Source organism: Fringilla coelebs (genome assembly GCF_963513975.1).
Source record: "Fringilla coelebs genome assembly, chromosome: 8".
Lineage (NCBI taxonomy): Eukaryota > Metazoa > Chordata > Aves > Passeriformes > Fringillidae > Fringilla > Fringilla coelebs.
The window spans coordinates 4,974,266-4,992,883 of NC_140066.1; the positions used below are offsets into that span (position 1 = coordinate 4,974,266).

The window sequence follows — 18,618 nt, forward strand, 5'->3', positions numbered from 1 at the left end:
CACTTACCCAGTACCTCCAGCTGAGATTCCCTTGTTTGGCTGGAATTACAGGTTACCTTTGGAACTGATTTAATTGATGTCTTCAAATCCTACCAGTTCAGCCTGTGGATGTGTTACCCAGCCATCCAGACTTTCCTGTTCAGTGTGCCAGGTCGTGGAGTGACTGCCTGCAGAAGAAAGGATGGCTGAGAGCCACAGTTCCAGAGATGTTCCCTGGGATTGTCCATAGCCAGGTGGCTGATGGACATCTCCATAAAGGTGTTAGGACAGCATGACACAGGCACATCCCTGTGCCTCAACTGTGCCACTAGAAAAGGAATTTAGAAGCAATTGGATGTGTCTGCAGGAGGAATTAACATCTGAGGCTTTTAGGTGCTTATGGGAATATTCATAATTTCCAGAACAGTTAGATGGTGAGATCTGAGTTTTTTATCTTCCTTTATTTCTCCTTTGTGAACCTAATTGATCATAACTTTTGAGCTGAGGGGAATATGTAAAACATATTTTGCAGCCTTTGGACACACTGTAATGACTTCAAGTGACTCTGCTTGTGATCTGGGCAGTTGTTTGACATGTGCCTGGTGGTACTGTCACCATTGCTGTCAGTGTGGAAGGAAGTGTGTGTGTGTGTTTTGTGATTTTCAATCATCTATCAGTTCAAATTGTAAGGAATGCTTCATGTTTCAGGGAAGAAGTTTGTGTATTCCTGTTCTTTGGGTTCAGTGCCCACTTCTTGTCAGAAGCAAGATTTGAGCAGGATTTGCTGGTGTCACAGATCATTGATGAGAGTGTCATATCTGACATGGATTGGGAGCAGCTGAGTAGGAACAGTGGATGGAATGAGTAGGAATAGCCTGACACACAGATAAAGCTGTGGGCAAGGCCCTGGGCAAGGAATTGCTTGGGTTTCTGGAGAGCAAATTCTGAAATTTGGAGCTTGTTGAATCATCAAAGTGTGGCATTCAGTGCCCAAAACACTGAGCAGCAGTGATGAAATTGCCTGGAAAAGGCAGAAGCCAGAGACCCCTGGAGCAGGGACCAGAGCTGCTCTGAGTTGTTTGGCACCCTCCTTGTGGCTGTTGAAGGAGGTGCTGGATGGCTGGGCTGGGAAGGGGAGGATTTGTGTCCCCAGCCACACTGGGTTTGCTGTCAAGGCCAAGTGGAAGATCTGCACTGCAAACAGAGAGATTTGGCTTCCTGTGATGGAGAGTAGAGAAAGGTTCTGGGATTTGGCAAATAAACAGAGAGGGGTTTTCCTGCTTGTAGCATAACTACGAAAAGGAACATGCCAGGACAGTTTATCTGCAATGTCAGGAGATGTGGCTCTAAGACACATCCCCACCATGCAGGCTGTACACCCATAATTTGTTGGCAATCCTTTTTCTTCCCTTTCCTGTGTTTATTATTTTTCTAGACCAGCTATGCAATAAGAGCCTTTCTCTCCTTCCTGCAGATACATGTCTGGAAGAGAAAAATTTGAATTTTGGTGCAACTCTGAGCAGGTATTGCTGGAAAGAGGAGGACTCTGTGTTCAAAAATTCAGACTGTTTATACCAGGAGTAATCTTGGATACGTGTGGTGTTTTGTCTTTCAGACCAAGGAACACTCAGTGTTACATGAAACTAAATTAATAAAGGCAAACTCAGGGATTGTTTTGTTTTCCAAGAGGAATGGCATTGAAAATGAATCATGTTGATGGTGTGCCTTTTTGGGTGGGTTTATGAAAAGTAACAGCTGAAGTGCAGAGAACAGCATTGTGCATGAAGATATTCACATTTCAACTCTGGAGGCTTGGAGTCTTTGATGTGGGTTTGATGTGTTGGGACTTCAAAAGTAGGATGTTTGAAATAAAATATTTATATTGCTAATGAAATATGGAAATATTATTCTAGGCTGGGAATTGTAGCATGTAAATTTAGTTTTCTTTTGCTTTAGTTACAACCTGGCAAAGGCAGTTGGGAGGGAGCAACTGTTGTGGTCTGGCTACTGTCTCATACATGGCCAGTAACAAACCCTAATATTAAAAAAATATGTCAAGTAACTGATTTAAGTCTTCAGTGAGGATCTGTTTTCTCTGTGATTTCTGCCAGGTTTCCTAATCTGCATGGCTGGTTTGGCAAATTATGCTGGAGTCTGCATTTCAGAGCCACGTTACCATCAGTCACAAGACTGCTCTCAGTTTCCTTGGGCACAACTTCCCTTTCTTTTCCCATGATTTTTTAATTTTTAAATTCATGCTGCCACTTAGATTCCCAGAGGTTTCCAACAAATCTGACTTTCTAATAATAAATGGCTTTTAGGTAGTCACTGGAGGTAAAAAAACCTCACAAACCCCTCAAAACACCTGCACTAATTGAGTTAAAATATGGAGCATGTCACAAACGTTTAGTCTCTCCTTATTTTCCTGCTTCCATCTTTTTGCCCTGCCTTTTAGGGCAAAAAACCCCACTTTTTCTGCCTTTTCAGTGTTTCATCTGTTTTCCTTTGAGGCTGTTTTGTAGTTTGTGTATCAGTGTGGGGAGGTTGGGTACTCTCAGGGGCATCGCTGCTGCTCTCAGTGCCCGATTGTCTGCGGGGTTGCACGAGGACGTGGGGCTCTATTTCCAGCCCTGCCCTGGCTCTGCCTGACCCAGATCCTGAGGCAGCACAGGGATGTGTGCTCAGCTCTGCTCTGCTGGGGACAGCAGCCAGAGCCTGCTGCTGCCTGAGCACAGAGCTCACAGCACTCAGGGCTGCTCTATCCAGATCCCACGTGGGCAAGGTTTGAGCGTGCTGCAGTGCCCAAGGGGTGGGGGTTGGTTTATGGGGTTGGTTCTGCTGTAGGAAGCTGCTGAAGCATTCTTGGTGTCTGAGCAGATTATTCATAAAATCACTGAGTGGTTTGGGTTGGAAAGGTCTTAAAGCTCATCTTGTTTCACCTCCTGCCATGGGCTGGGACCTTCTGCAGGTGCTCCCAGTCCAGCCTGGCTTTGGACACTTCAAGGGATCCAGGGGCAGCCACAGCTTCTCTGGGCACCCTGTGCCAGGTCCTCACCACCCTCACTGGGGAGAATTTTTTCCTAATATCCAGTCTAAACTCATTTTTAAAGATTTGTGATGTTCTGTTAATATTTTCACACCCCCCTTTGCATTTGGGGTGGGGAGCGTGGATTTCCTATTGCAGCTGTTCAAAAATAAGCCACTGTTGATCCCACTTCATTGCAGATGTTGAATTTTTTTAGGATTGAGACATTAGGATTGTGGAATGGAGTACAAAATGGGATGGGTGCTTGGGTTGCACCTGGAATGGGCAGAAAGGCTCTGCCTCCCTGACTTGGGGCAGCATCCCAGCCTGAAATAATTGCAACTTAAACCTGCCCTGCCCTCCTCCCTGCTCCATCCTTTCCATTCCAGGATTTCTGTCCTAGGAAAATAAAAGTCCTGCTTAGCAGCTGCTCCTGGGGTGGGACTGCTGGTCAGGTGAGGCCTCCTCCTGAGTGTTTGCTGGTTTTCATAACTACTGCCATCACCAGCAGGATGGGAGAGGAAGAAAGCTGAGCTGTAGGGCTATAAATCACAGAATTAGGGAATTGTTTGGGTTGGAAGGGGCCTTAAAGACCACCCAGTTTCAGTTTCTGCCATGGGCAGGGACACCTTCCACTAAGACCAAGCTGCTCCAAGCTCTGGTGGAGTCTCATGGAAGAAAATACTCCCTGGTGGTGTTCCCATCTGGAGGTGGGACCTGTTTGGTTATCCAGATGTGCTGCAAGTACTTTGAGTTTTAAATCCTCCATGCTCAACTCTGGGCTTGTGTTCTGAGCTGTTACACCCAGGAGTGGATTTTCATTTCTGGGTGGTTTTAAAAAAAATTCAATTAGGATAGAAAAAATATGGTGAGGGTTTCTTTTTCTTCTTGGTATCAAGTAATTTAGCAAAAAGCAGGTTGCTCAGGGATTGATGGGGTATTCAGGCAGGGCTTTTCTCTCTCTGAAGCTGTGTAAGTAGCTGTGTTCAGGGGATGTGGGCATTGCTTTGCATTTTCATTCCAGCCTCTCTTTTCATAGTAGTAGCTCCTCTTGCTCTGACTTCCTGTCCACAGGCCAATGTTTTCCATCTGAGGCTGACCTTGGAAACCTATCTTAGAGCTCTGTGCAACTTGTGAGCCCACCTTTGCCTCAGTGTTATACTTACAGCTATTTTATATTTGCATGTATTTGCATTTCCAACACAAACCCAGCTTTACTGGCCTGTTTTACACTGCCAGCAGTTTCTTGCTTGTTAGTGGTGCAGAAGGGGTGATGCTGGTTTGGAGGCAAGCCTGTCCTGGAGGGAGGGAAACACTGCTTGAGAGCTTGTTAGGGCTATCCAGCACATAATTTGTGGCAGGCAGCTCCCTTCCCTTTGCAAATTGGTGTGCAGAGGTGCTTGTCAAGTACAGGGTGTCCAGTTATTGAGGTGTCAAGAGTGCTATTGTTGGCCATGATGAAATGCCTGGAGAGGAGGTGACTGTAGCAGTGACTCAGGCCCTGCTGCTGTGAACAGTTTGTTTTGTGCTCTAAAAACACAGGACGAGAGCTCCCAGCTTTTATTCGGGGCACTCGGTCTCCGTGTGACTCCTGCTCATCATTCATGGGGAATTCACTGGTGGGCTGGGTTATAAAGCATTAAATCTTCAGTCCTTACAGCAGCTGCTTTCTCTGCTTATTTGTGTGCACTCATTATCAGTGTGAACCTCAGAGTTAGGTTTCCAAGGGCCAAAACACCATTACTGTACCTTCCAGCTGTGCTTATGAACCTCTCTCATTTATATTCTTATTTTTTCACCGGGGGTTGAATCTTCTCAACTTTCCTGGGCTGTCTGGGAAGGATGCTGAGGGTTGCAAGTGGAGCACACCACTGCCTCTGAAAGGATTTCCTGGCTCCTGGTGACGAGTTGCTGAAATAGCTAATTATTTGACTGATTTCTATAGTGACTGTTGCCCTGGCAGCAAAGCTTAGAGAGTAGAAGCACAAACACGAGCAGGGCACAATTTCATTTCAGAAGGCTTAGGTTTGCTTTGCTTTGGTTGAATTTCAAAGTGCTTTAGGAGGAGTTTCAAGATGAACAAACAGATAAGGGAGGTGGTTTTTTACTGGTTTAAGTGGATGTGGTTTTGTCTCACCGGTGTTAATTGTAAGAATTAACTGTTTCTGCTTGCAAGGAGACCCCAGACATGGGCCATGTCCTCAGCACAGGAAGGATGTGGAGCTGTTGGAGCAGGTCCAGAGGAGGCCTTGGAGATGCTCCAGGGCTGGAGCCCCCTCTGCTCTGGAGGAGAGGAGAGCTGGGGGTGCTCACCTGGAGAGGAGAAGGCTCCAGGGAGAGCTCAGAGCCCCTTCCAGGGCCTAAAGGGGCTCCAGGAGAGCTGGAGAGGGACTGGGGACAAGGGATGGAGGGACAGGACACAGGGAATGGCTTCCCAGTGCCAGAGGGCAGGGCTGGATGGGATATTGGGAATGAGGAATTGTTCCCTGGGAGGGTGGGCAGGGCCTGGCACAGGGTGCCCAGAGCAGCTGTGGCTGCCCCTGGATCCCTGGCAGTGCCCAAGGCCAGGCTGGACTTTGGGGCTTGGAGCAGCCTGGGACAGTGGAAGGTGTCCCTGGCCATGGCAGGGGTGGCCCTGGATGAGCTCTAAGGTCCCTCCCAAGCCTGATCATTCCATGATTCTAAGTGTGGAGGAGTAATCAGCTGATGAATTCATGGCTGATTATTTTGTTCTTTAACCAAAAAGGTTGATGCTCCCACCTTTGCTCCTTGTGCCCAGCTGATCTGAGAAGAGCAGGTCTTGATGGGCAGGGCTGTAGCAGTGAACCCCAAATACTTGTTTAACCCTCTGGCATGGCCCTGGCCAAGGTATAGCTAGAAGTGGTGGTGGGAATTACTCCCCATGTTTTGAGTTTGCACTTCAGTATTTGCTGGCAACAGGGAAAAAAGGTCCTGTAAACACGAGGAGGTGCCACCTGGAGCCCCTGATGAGGTTGTTTCATCCTTCATCCTTGTGTGGGTATTTTGAGGTACTGGTTTTCCACAGCATCATTATCATGGTGCAGTTGGTATTGTTATGATAATCACACTGTTATTTATAATTCCTTCTTGGGTTCAGGCTCCTTAATGAGGCAGCTCTGCTGCAGATGGAGGGAATTTTTAGTCACCCAGGCTAAAGAACCTGTTAGTGGTTTGTGTGTGCCTCATCCTCGTGGGACCACGCTGAGCCTGGGCATGTGGCCTGGCTGCAGCTGACACTGGTCCCCACCTTCTGTCTTCAGGAGAGGAGAAAACCTTTTGTGGAAGGGAAGGGGTCAGGGAGAGCTGTGAGTCCCCCATAGTTTCTGCAAACCACACCCCATCGTGGACACACCATAAGGAATAAGGAGTTTTTAATGTGACAAGCTGGAAGGTGTGAGTAAAGAAGCTTTTTTGCCTTTTCCTCCCCCATTGGACAGGCTGTGAAAACAGGCTTGAATAAGAAGTGGTGTTAAAAATTTTAGTTGGTTTTCCTCATTTTAACTCTCAGTGAAAACAACTCATCTCCATGTCTTGTGTCCTTGGCAGAGGATTACCTTTCCTCCTGGGTCATTTACTCTGCTTTTACAGAAGGTGCTTGATAGTGATTTACACTGGTGGTGTGAGAGCACATTTTGGAGCTGAAGGTAGTTTCCAGCAATATTGCCCAAACCTGCAGTTTTACTGCAAGGCACACATTTGTTGGTTTTTTTCAAGCTGCCAGGCCAGGTATCCTGGGGTCACACCAGCATTTTGGGACTCTTGTGCCAGTATCCAAGTGCTATTTGCAGCTGGCACCAGATTTTTCCATCTGGAGCTCATCTTAGAACCTGCTGGAAGCTTTCATGGAATGGTTTAGGTTGGAAAAGCCCTCCAAGCTCACCAAGTCCAACCATTCCCCCAAGCACTCCCAAGGCCACCACTAACCCATGTCCCCAAGTGCCATATCTACAAATCCCTCCAGGCAGGGATGGTGACTCTGCCACTGCCCTGGGCAGCCTATTCCAGGGCTGGACAACCTTTTCCATGGAGAAATTTTTCCCAGTGTCCAATCTAGACCTTCCCTGGCAGTGGAGATGTAGTTTGGAGGTTGGATACAGGTTTCTGAACTGTGTCTTTGGGATTCTGAATCCTTAAAAACGTTGTTGGGATAGACAGGAGGCTGCTCTGTCAGGTTCAGGGATTTGGGAAACTGGGATTTAGGCACTCCAGTGTTGAAAACTGAAAATATTTAGTTAATACTGGCCCACCTTGTGCACCCACAGAGTGCTTGGACAGCCCCAAAGCCAGGCTGGATGGCTGCTGCAGGCCCAGAGCTCAGGTGGGGGAACAGCATGAAAAAGAAATAACTTTGGCTGTATCATTGTGAGGCACCATCCTGGGAGGCAACAAGAAGTCTGTTAGGATTGTCTGTTGGGAATTTGTGCTGCCAGAGCTGGGATTTGAAATGAGCACATGGAGATGGGCAGGTGGAGCTGAGCTGCTGCTCAGTGCTGGCCTTGGAAGAGCTTCTAATGTGGGTTTCCATGCATAATTCAGGCCATCCTTTTTCCATGTTCAGAGCTCTGTAACTAAATACTGATTTGCTAAACACAACTTGAATAATGAAGCAATCTGTGGCTTGAAAGCCTTCCTCAGGATTGAAAGAAAAGGAAGCAAATAGAGCTGTATCCTCACTTCTGCTCTAAAACAACACAGATATGCACAAAGTGGAAGAGTCATCTTCATCCCTTGCTCTGTGGATTTAAATGTGTGCACATTCCTGGTGTCTAGAATTGAGAGGTGGCCTGTCCAAAGTACTGCCAGTCCTTCCATCCAAGGCTTTTTATTTTCTCTACCATCACAGTTCTTTCCATGGAAAACCAAAATTAAAACTGCACCTTGTGTTTCTTGCTGAGCTTGGAGGTAACAGGTCAAAAAATGAATTGTGTGCAGTGTGCTCATAGGAGTAAAGCTCTGTGTCTGTTCTGAGCCACTTCAGTTCAAATCATGCCAGTAGGGTAAATTATTTTGGTTTTCCTCAGTCACAACTTTGCTCCCTTTGATGAAACACAAACACTTGGGAGCCTGTAAGAGGCTAAAAATATTCTTACAGCTGATAAAGGCTTGGTTTGACTTCTGAAAATATGAAGTGGTTTTTTCCCTGTGCTGTTACCTTCTCACTTCATGTTTATGAGCTGCAGCAGAGCACGTGGTTTGTGGGATGGTGGGGCTTCCACTGCTTTGCTCTCCTTGCTCTGGGGAGGAGCAGTTTTGGTTTTTGGTTGAATAAACACTTCAGACCTGACGATTTCCTGGTGGTGGTCATTGCCATCACCACCTTGTTTGCTGCCTGTGTCTCAAAAATTCAGGAGGAGATTCCAAGCAAGTAACTTGTGCGTGCTTGTTGTAACTTTTGCACTGGAAGCAATCAGCTTTTCTAAGCTATTTCTGCAATTCATTGAGTATAGGAGTTTCTTACCTGGTTCCTCTTTAAAAAAAACAACTTTTTCTTGGTTCCTTTTTTTAATCTGGTAGACAACATATCTTTGAATTGGAGCAGTATACCCTGGTAACAGTCAAATTTACCTCACATGGCTGCTTAATACTTGCAAACCTAAATGCTTCAGTTTATTTTCAGGCTAATCTGCTTGATTATTGATTTTCCTGCTGCTCTTTTGGCCCAGAGAGTAGATCCTTGCTTACCTACATCAATTTGTTAGTGTTGATGACTGTATGTGGCACCTGGAGGAGTTCTAGGGTGGGTTGGACGGGGCTTGGAGCAGGCTGGTCTAATGGAAGGTGTCCCTACCCATGGCAGGGGTTGGAATGGGATGAACTTTAAGTTCCCTTCCAACCCAAACCAGTCTGGGATTTTGTGATTTTATGATTTTTGCCTTGCAGAATGAAAAACAGGTTTTGTATTCAATTCCTGGTGCCACACATTCCATTAAGGTACCAGTCTGTAAGGGGTAGGAGAGATTTCTATCACAAATAATACCAAACATTTGCTCTGTAGCTCCTTAAATCCATGAGTATGGTGATTGTTAGAGGAATTTGGGTGCTGCTCCTGGACTAGAGCATTGAAATGGAATATGTAACAAACACAGAGCAGGAGGGAAGCTTCCCACAGCTGCCAAGTGGTGTTCAATCTTTAAAAAAACCAACAGCGAGCTCCGGAAGGACAGTGCTGTGTGTACAAGGCTGGAGCTCAGATCTGCTGCTCTTTCCCTCCAGAGTCTGTTGTCCATCCCGAGCACAGCAGGGATTTTGGCTTTGACCATGACCCGCTAAATGCCATGCTGATGCCTGGTTCTGTGTTTTTCTCCCCCTCCTCAGGAAGAAGAATGCCAACACGAAGATGAAGTAGAGCGTTTCCTACGCTGGCCGCACGCCGGTGTCGGCTGGGTAGGGACGGGCTCTGCCTCCGGCCAAACCCATTCCAGGGACAAAATGAAGCCGAGGAGGAGCTTCCCAGCCCGCTGGAGCCGCAGTGACTGCTGCCCGCTTTAAAGCCCATGTGCCAGCGTCCCCGGCGAGATGAAAGAAGTGGTGCTGTGGTCACCCGAGGAGGTGACCAGCTGGCTGACGGACAATGCCGTGCCGGAGTACTGTGAGCCCCTGAAGAACTTCACCGGGCGGGACCTCATCAACCTGACGGAGGAGGATTTCAAGAAATCCCCTCTGTCCCGGGTGTCTTCCGACAGCGGGCAGCGGCTGTTGAACATGATCGAGGGGCTGAAGATGGCTCACCACATGGAGGCTCACAAGAACGGCCACGCCAACGGGCACGTGCGCGCCGGCGACGCCGCGCGCCAGAACGGCTTCGGCGCCGCGCTCAAGCTCAATGGGGTCCCCAACGGGTTCAAGAAGGAGATGATCAAGATCCCCATGCCCGAGCTGGAGCGCTCGCAGTATCCCATGGAGTGGGGCAAGACTTTCCTGGCTTTTATTTATGCACTTTTTTGTTTCGTCTTCACCACGGTGACTATCTCGGTGGTTCATGAACGAGTGCCTCCCAAGGAGGTGCAGCCTCCCCTCCCAGATGCATTTTTTGATCGCTTTGATCGGGTGCAATGGGCTTTTTCTATTTGTGAAATCAACGGCATGATCCTTGTAGGACTGTGGTTTGTTCAGTGGCTGCTCTTAAAATACAAGTAAGTAAAACCTTTTCAAAACTTGAGTGCTTCTGGCAGCTTTTGGAGGGCACATGCTGGTTTGCACCCAAACAAAATGAAGCTTCTCGTGATCTTCTTGTCTCGGTTTTCAAAGGTGAAGGAGCATGCGGTGTGAGCTGCTTGTGCAGAAGGCAGAGGTCCAAATGTTCCCTACTCGTGTTTTCCTGAGTGGTTAACTCAAACCTTTGTCATGGGTGAAAAGCCATGGATTGGATCAAATGATGTTCTGAAGTCACTGTTTGTTCAGGGGGAACACAACTCATGCTCTTGTGAGGGCAGCTGTGAACCAGGATCCAAGGGAATGGCTGGAGCTATGCCAGAGGAGGTTTAGTTTGGATTTTAGGGAAAGGTTCTTCCCCCACAGGGAATGGTCACGGCCCCGAGGCTGCCAGAGCTCCAGGAGGGTTTGTGCAACACTCCCAAGGATGTATGGAGTGGGATTGTTGGGGTGTCTCTGAAGGAACAGGAGCTGGGTCAGTGATCCTTGTGGGTCCCTTCCAGCTCAGGATATTCCATGATTTTAAACCCAAGGGAAACAGCTGGAGGAAGGGATGTGGGATTGCCCCCAAGAAGGAGGTTTGGGGTCAATAGGGCCATACCAGGGATCAAACACCCTGTGGTGGAGCTGAGCAGAGCCTGTAGGTGAGGAACAGCAGAATCCTGGGAGATTTTGAAGCGGTGAGATGTGGGTTGAGTTGATGGGGACACACATATATTGGTGTCAGTGGCAGATGTGAACGTCCCCCCCCTACCATGTCCAGGTTGGACACTGGGCTTGGAGCAGCCTGGGATAGTGCAAGGTGTCCCTGCCCATGGCACTGGAAGGGCTTGAAGGTCCTTTCCAAGGCAAACATTCTGTGATTCCATGATTCTAATGCATGGGATTGGGCTGGTGTCTCTCCAGAAGGCAGGAGCAGGTCTGGCTGGGCACTCTGGAGTTTCCACAGGGAGCTCAAGGCAGCTGCTGAGGCAGATGAACTTCCCTGGGAAGCATTCCCAGATGCTGTGGGAGAAGCACAGTGCCAGCACTGGCCATGTGTTTGGCTCCTGGGGCTGAAGGAGCAGCCTGCTCCCTGCTGAGCTCTGCAGAGCTGGGATGGAGTTCTCTGGGCCAGGAATACGTGTGGAGGTTGTACTTGCTGCCTGGCTCTGAGTCTCACACTCACACAAATCATCCTGGGGAAAAGGGAAATATGAAGCTTTTTACATTTATTTTTACTTTATATTACAGTGCAGAGCTCTCTCAGATTTACCCAAGTTAAAATATGCCAAATCCAGCAAAATCAACTGGTAGTTTTAATTCATTAAAAAAAAAAAAAAAATCAGTGCTTGGAGAAATGCTTCTTTGGTCTCTCAGAATATACTCAGCCTTTAATCCCCAGCCCCCCTGTTTGCCTCAGTGTTAAAAAGAAAAAAGCAGGTTCATGTCTGGTTCTAAAAGCCGCAAAGGTGAGATATGAGAGGAAAAATTCTGCAGAGGAGAACTCCTGCTCTACTGGAATGGTGCCCTCCACACTTAAATTTCAGTTTGTGGAGCAAGATTAATAATTATCATCCTTAACTCACAGCTTTGCACATGTTTACACCAGGAGAGGAAAGAAAAAAGCCTGGAATAGTGTGTTACAGCAGGGAGTACTCCAGTGCAAAGTGTGTTTAGCCTGCAAGAGTTGAATTCTTCCTGATAAATCAAGGGACTCAAGGTGTTACTGATCTGGCACTGCAAACTCATACTCCTCCAAGAGTGGGGCACTCCAGTTTAATAACCATGCCAAAAGCACTGAAAAATGTAAAAGGTGGCCAATTTTGAATTTTGAAAGAGCTCAGTTTGATAGGAATATTTTTTTTTTAAGTGAGCAAAATAGCAACAACTGAATTCCAGTGCCTGAAGGGAACCTCCAAGAAAGAAGGAGAGAGACTCTTTGGAAGGGCTTGGCACAGGGAGTGGGTTCCCAGTGCCAGAGGGCAGGGCTGCATGGGATATTGGGAATGAGGAATTGTTTCCTGGCAGGGTGGGCAGGCCCTGGCACAGGGTGCCCAGAGCAGCTGTGGCTGCCCCTGGATCCCTGGCAGTGCCCAAGGCCAGGCTGGATGGAACTTGGAGCAGCCTGGGACAGTGGAAGGTGGAATGAGATCAGCTTGAAGGTTTCTCCCAATCCAGACTGTTCTTGGATTCTGTGAATGCCAGAACCTGCAGCTTGAAATGGCCATGAGTGCAAAGAGCAGTGATGTAAAATGAGCCAAACTCACAGGGTTTGCAGCCAGTGGCACTTGAAGGGTGATTGCTGTAATTGGATTCACCCCCAATTTCTGTAACCCTGGCAGTGATCTCTCCTTAGGATCTCTCCAGAGGTTGCTCCTGTCCTGGTGGATGTGCCAGGAGGGGTTTAATTGTCTTTCTCTGAGGTGTTTTTAGGTGTTACCCCAGTGGGGCAGTTCTGGGGCTGGCTGTCCCTCCTGAGCCCATCCTTTACCCCAGGTGCTCGTGCTGATTTTGCAGAAGCACCTCACAGTACCCCAGATCTGCATCTGCCCTCACTAATAAATGTCTCTGCAGCTGTGGCTGCTGAGTGGCTGCCCTGCAAACACCCTGTCCTGCAGCCAGGGCAGCTCTGCATTTTTATTTGGGAGCTTTCCTTGCTGATGTGAACTGCTTCCTTTATAATGCTGCTCAGGAAAGATGTGTTCTCTCACTCCTCTGGGTTATACAGGAGACTCTTTGTAATCACTAAATTGTGTGTCAGCTGAAATAAACTTACTCCTTTTCATCTCACAGTGAAAATCCTGTAACTTTATCCCCTGCCTCAAATAGGAAATCAGTGAGTGGCCCCAGCTAGTGGAGGGGTGTGGGGCATGAAATCCCCTTTAATGTCTTCAGCAGCCAATCTGCACAGGCTTTTGCATCCTAATCCTTAGATTTCCTGTAATCACCTTCAAAGGCAGTGTGAGCTGTGCTGCTCCTGTGTTCCTGGCCTGGAGAAGGCGTGGGAATATTTGTGGAGTAGTTCAGCATTCCCAGGTGTAAGCTGATAGTGTCACGAGTTTCCAAAGCATCAGGAGAAACCAGCTGCTGCTTTGTTTTATTTCCCTTTGTGGATTTTGTTTGCCTCCTCATTGGTGCCTGTTTTTTCTCCCTGCCAGGTCTATAATTAGCAGAAGATTTTTCTGTATCGTTGGCACACTATACCTGTACCGGTGTATTACCATGTATGTGACTACACTCCCAGTACCTGGAATGCATTTCAAGTGTTCTCCAAAGGTAAATTCCTCCTGCCTGCCCTCATCTGTCTCTTTCCCCTTCATCCTGCTCTTCCCAAAACTGCTTTCTCAAGAAGTGTTTCCAAGGGAGGGGATTCTGCCCCCCTGCCCTGCTCTCGTGAGAGCCCACCTGGAATTCTGTGCACAGATCTGGTGGCCCCAACATCAGGAGGGATGGAACTGTTGGAGCAGGTCCAGAGGAGGTTATGGAGATGCTGAGGGGTCTGGATCACCTTCCCTCTGGAGCCAAGCTGGGAGAGCTGGGAATGCTCAGCCTGGAGAGGGGAAGGGTGTGTGGAGACCTCACAGCTCCTTCCAGAGCCTGAAGGGACACAGGGGAGCTGGAGAGGGACCCTGCAGCAGGAACTGCAGTGACAGGACACAGGGAATGGGTTCAGATTGACAGAGGGCAGGGCTGGATGGGATATTGGGAATGGGGAATTGTTCCCTGGCAGGGTGGGCAGGCCCTGGCACAGGGTGCCCAGAGCAGCTGTGGCTGCCCCTGGATCCCTGGCAGTGCCCAAGGCCAGGCTGGACATTGGGGCTTGGAGCAGCCTGGGACAGTGGGAGGTGTCCCTGCCCATGGAATGGATGAACTTTAAGCCCAAACCAGCCCAAACCATTTTATAATTTTAATTTGAGAGTGCTGGTTTGGTGTGACAGGGACACCCTTCTGCAGGTCCCTGGCTGCCCTCTCAGTGGAGGTGCTGCAGGGCAGTGCAGGGATTCCCCCCCTTTTCAAAGCACTGAGCTACCGAAATTCGGTGGCATTTTCAACTAATTTGCATGATCAGCATGTTCCTGTCCCCAGTGAAGCTGTTGAAGGTGTGCAACCTTTGCCATGTGTGAGTCACTGATTTCTAAATAAATACACACCTCAGTGTGCCAAATCCAAATAGGATTAGGGGTTGAAAATGGCCCAGAGAGACTTTCCTAAGGCTGTCTCCTGCACATATTTTTGCAATTCTGCTAGCACAAGGGCTTCTCACCTCCTCCCCAGTCCAGCCCTGACTCCCAGAGGGATAAATTGTGAAAGCTGTGGCTGAAACCAGGCTACTGGGACAGAGCTGTTGACCCTTGTGGTCATCCTGGGAGATGAAATCACATGCTGAGGGTGGAGATGGGACAGAGCTGGTGGTGTTGCATCCACCCCTGGTCACTCCAGCATTGCTGGAATCCTGCTCCTTGCTGCAGTTCCTGGGGCTGGCTGTGCTGTGACGCAGCTGAAGCAGGAGAAAGGGCACAAGCACAGCCATAAATCAGCTGGCAGGTTGTAAAATCACTGAGGTACAAGTAGTAAAAGCCTGATTGGACTTGATCCACGTGCTGAGGTACAGGTAGTAAAATCCTGATTGGACTTGATCCGTGCGCTGTCGTTGTTTTGGTGAGGGTTGGCACATCCAAACAAAGCTTTGGTTCCTCAGGGAAGTCCAGCCAGTGTTTGCCAAGGCTGAACTTTTGTGGTTTTTTGAAAGATTTTGGAAAGAGAAATGAGTAGGAGAGGGTTCAGCATTGTGCTTGAACATCCTGCTGCTAGGAAATTAAAAAAGAGAGAGCACAGGTATTTATGGGCTGAAGTGAATAAATCTGCCTGTTTGGGGAATTTGGGGAATTTATGGCCTTGGCAAATCCTTCTCATTACTCAAGTGGAGACAAGCTGAGGGCCCTGATAAGATTAAGGAGTTTTCTTGAAAGCCCTAAATGTACTGGTGGGAAAAGAATAACCTCTCAACACCTTATTGAGTTGTATGTGATTGTGAAAAGTGGGCTTTGGGGAGCAGTTTAGTGTTTGTGAGCAACTGTTAGCAGGAAATGTTTAATTCCTACAAAGAACATGCTCCAGTCTGTCAGAAATTATTAATTTCCACTTCTTAAAGCAAGGCCAAGCTTTAAAATAAAAACTTAATGGCCAGCCTGGGGAAGGTCTGAAGGAAAGAAGGTCTTCCTTCTGACAGTTCAGTGGATTTTCAAACACCATAAAATGAGGTGAGGATGCAGCACAGGTGTGCATTGATCCATTAGTCCCTGCTTTCTGGTGGGTCCCAGAGGTTCCCCATGCATCCTGGTTGTCCCATGGCACACATTTTTTGTGGATTTGTTTAATATTTGGCCTTGGCAAAGAGCTGAGAGCAGCAAAAGTGTTGGGCAGTGCCAGCTGCCCTCGGGAGGGGGAGCAGAGTGTCCTCTGGGAAGGTCTTGGTCTGCTTGGATTTGGCTTTCCTTGGGCAAACTGAAGTTTTTCCAGGAGTGCTCTGTGAGCCAGTGCCGTGGTTGGGGTGGGTCAGAGCAAATGTGGGTGTGCAGGGAGATCCCTGTTTGGGCTGCTGTGGATTCAAAGCACAAGTCAGACAGCACAGATGTTTCTGTTGGAGTGGGAAGCAGAAGGAAATCATCTAGCAGACTTTTCCAAGGCTTTGGGGTTTGGAGTGAGATGCTCCTCTGTTCATCAGATCCTGGCTTTGGCAGCTGGCTGTTCAGTCTGGGCAGTTCCTCCTGCTTTCTGTTGGATGATCACCAGCAGGGCTTGCACTGCTACCAGCAACATGAACTAAGTTAAACCTCATTTATTTTGGAGTGTGCTGCCTCTTGAACAGAAGGAAAATCTCACCTGGGCACCAGCTACAAGAGCTGCAAAGCATCAAAACACTTGTGTCTCAGTCCCAGTCTTTTGGGGTAGGCTGAGGATTTATTTATCTGCTGATTGATCTTGTGGATCAAAGCAGAAGGGGAGAAGAACTGTGGCATTCTCTGAAAAATCTCTTTGCCCAGGATTTTTCTCCTGGGAAGCTGAGAAGCCTCAGAGAAAAAGGAAAACAATTCTTATCTCATTTGCTCCTCCTGTGTTGTGCTCACATGTGGAATGTGTTTGGAGATTGTTTACCCACAGGAGATTGTTCCATTGGATTCTGCTGTGAGTTGTTTTGACTTATTGGTCAATCAGGGCCAAGCTGTGTCTGGCCTCTGGAAAGTCACAAGTTTTCATTATTAGCTTTTGAGCATTTAGTAGGGATCCTTTCTGTATTCTTTGGTATAGTTAGTATAGCATTCTTTAATATAATATAGTATTACAAAGTAATAAATTATCCTTCTGAGAACATGGAGTCAGATTCATCCTTCCTGCCTGCCACGGGGGTCCCTGCAAATACAATAGAGAACTGAAAGGCCAAACTGCTGCTTAAAACCATTGCTTTGAGCTGTGATATTTTACTGTGCTTTTGTGTTTTGCTGTCCCACCAGCTCTTTGGAGACTGGGAATCTCACCTGAGAAGGATAATGAAGTTGATTGCTGGCGGAGGCTTGTCCATCACGGGCTCCCACAACATGTGTGGGGACTACCTGTACAGCGGCCACACCGTCATCCTCACCCTCACCTACCTGTTCATCAAAGAGTGTGAGTGCCCTGCTGCCCTCCTCTGCTGGGCTTGCTTCCTCACTCAGGGGTTTCTGTTGTGCTCATGAACCCAATTCCAGTTCAAATACCTGAGAGGAAATAGCCTCACCCTGGGTAATGGGGGAAGGTTCTTCACCAGAGGGATTGTGAGGGTTTGGGTTTGGAGGGACCTAAAAGCCATCTCATCCCACCCCCTGTCATGGCAGGGACACCCTCTACTGTCCCAGGCTGCTCCAAGCCCCATCCAGCCTGGCCTTGGACAGCTCCAGGGATGGAGCAGCCACAGCTGCTCTGGGAATCTGACCCAGGGCCTGCCCACCCTGCCAGGGAACAATTCCTCCCCAATATCCCAACTAAACACAAGCAGGTTGATTTGACTGGCCAGGGTATATTATATTATATCTTTCCAAAAGATTTCATAACCTCTCTCATTTCCAAGGATCTCATTACCCCTGAGTACAATTTTAAGTTACACCTTAAAAGAGTGATAGTTATTTTGTGATCTCAGCATTCCTGCTCTTAATCTCAGCTCAGGCATCTCTGTGTCAGCCAGGACTGCAGTCCATGACCTCTGCTAATCACTGCAGCAGTCCTGATAAGCTTCCCCTTGGGAGTAACCCCTCCTTGTTCTTCTTTGCAGATTCCCCACGGCGACTCTGGTGGTACCACTGGCTCTGCTGGGCTCTCAGCATGGTGGGGATGTTCTGCATCCTCCTTGCTCATGACCACTACACTGTGGACGTGGTGGTGGCTTACTACATCACTACAAGGCTATTCTGGTGGTACCACACAATGGCCAACCAGCAAGTGAGTTCCTCCCACTCCTTGGATGCTCCTGCTCTAGCCTGGAGGGGGTGAGAATATCCAGGCTCACCCATGTCCTTTGGAGAGTCCCTCTCTTCCTCCCAACTATTGGGTTTGCAGGGGAGAAAGAGGCATCATTCATTGAGTTCTGGACCGCAAAAATATGGGAAGGGCTTCCCAAAGGCAGGCAGGGCTCTCCCACCCCTGGGTAACCTGAGTTTTTTGAAGTCTTCTGAATTTGGACCAGGTGGCCACATTTGTGAGAGAACTACAAACCATTTAGATTTTTTTGCCTTGCTTTTGTTTAGTTTGGCTGTTGAGGCCAGCTGGGGTTCTCCTGTGCTCTGTGGCTTGTGCCACAGGTCCTTAGAGGTACAGGAGGAGGCCTCAGCTAAAAAGGAACTGGTTTTTGAAAGTGTTTCCAGGGGGTGGAGAGTTCTCCTGGCTGGTGAACTGGAGCAATCAGGGAGGAGCTGACAGTGCTGAGGAAGGTGAAACCTCCTCTGCTGGGCAGGGCAGGGTCAGGCTGGAGATCAGGAAAGGCTCTTCCCCCAGAGGGTGCTGGGCACTGCCCCAGGGAATGGGCACAGCCCTGAGGCTGCCAGAGCTCCAGCAGAGCTTGGACACTGCTCCAGGGATGCCCAGGGTGGGATTACTGGGGGGTCTGGGCAGGGACAGAGGCTGGATCAGTGATCCCTGTGGGTCCCTTCCAGCTCTGCAGGTTCCATGATTCTCTGAGAGGAAATGCACAAGAGTTTCCTATGGATAGTGGACAAGGCAGTTAAGAGACATTTTTAAGTCTGTAGCAGCACATTGGTGTTCAAATATTTCCTGTGCTCATGGTCAAAGATCTTTTGCTTATCTGTGGCATATGCTGTTAATTATGTGTAATAAAGACCTCCTGCAATGGTAGAAGATGAATTTATGTTGTGACAGCACAGATTTTTAGATCTTATCACAGAATCATCATGGGCTGGAAGGGGCCCTAA

The 18,618-nt window shown here is 48.3% G+C and overlaps 1 protein-coding gene across 4 annotated transcripts in view; it reads left to right on the forward strand.

Annotated features, from left to right (window-relative positions):
* The window catches only part of SGMS1 (sphingomyelin synthase 1), an 89,168-nt gene that overhangs the window by 67,384 nt on the left and 3,166 nt on the right, over positions 1 to 18,618 (forward strand). For all 4 annotated transcript variants that reach the window (XM_084210767.1, XM_084210769.1, XM_084210768.1 and 1 more), the window contains 4 exons: positions 9,341 to 10,158; positions 13,318 to 13,435; positions 16,672 to 16,825; positions 17,466 to 17,632. In XM_084210767.1, coding sequence (XP_084066893.1) covers positions 9,542 to 10,158; positions 13,318 to 13,435; positions 16,672 to 16,825; positions 17,466 to 17,632 — 1,056 coding nt within the window. In that variant the 5' untranslated portion in view covers positions 9,341 to 9,541. The remainder of the gene's footprint in view (positions 1 to 9,340; positions 10,159 to 13,317; positions 13,436 to 16,671; positions 16,826 to 17,465; positions 17,633 to 18,618) is intronic.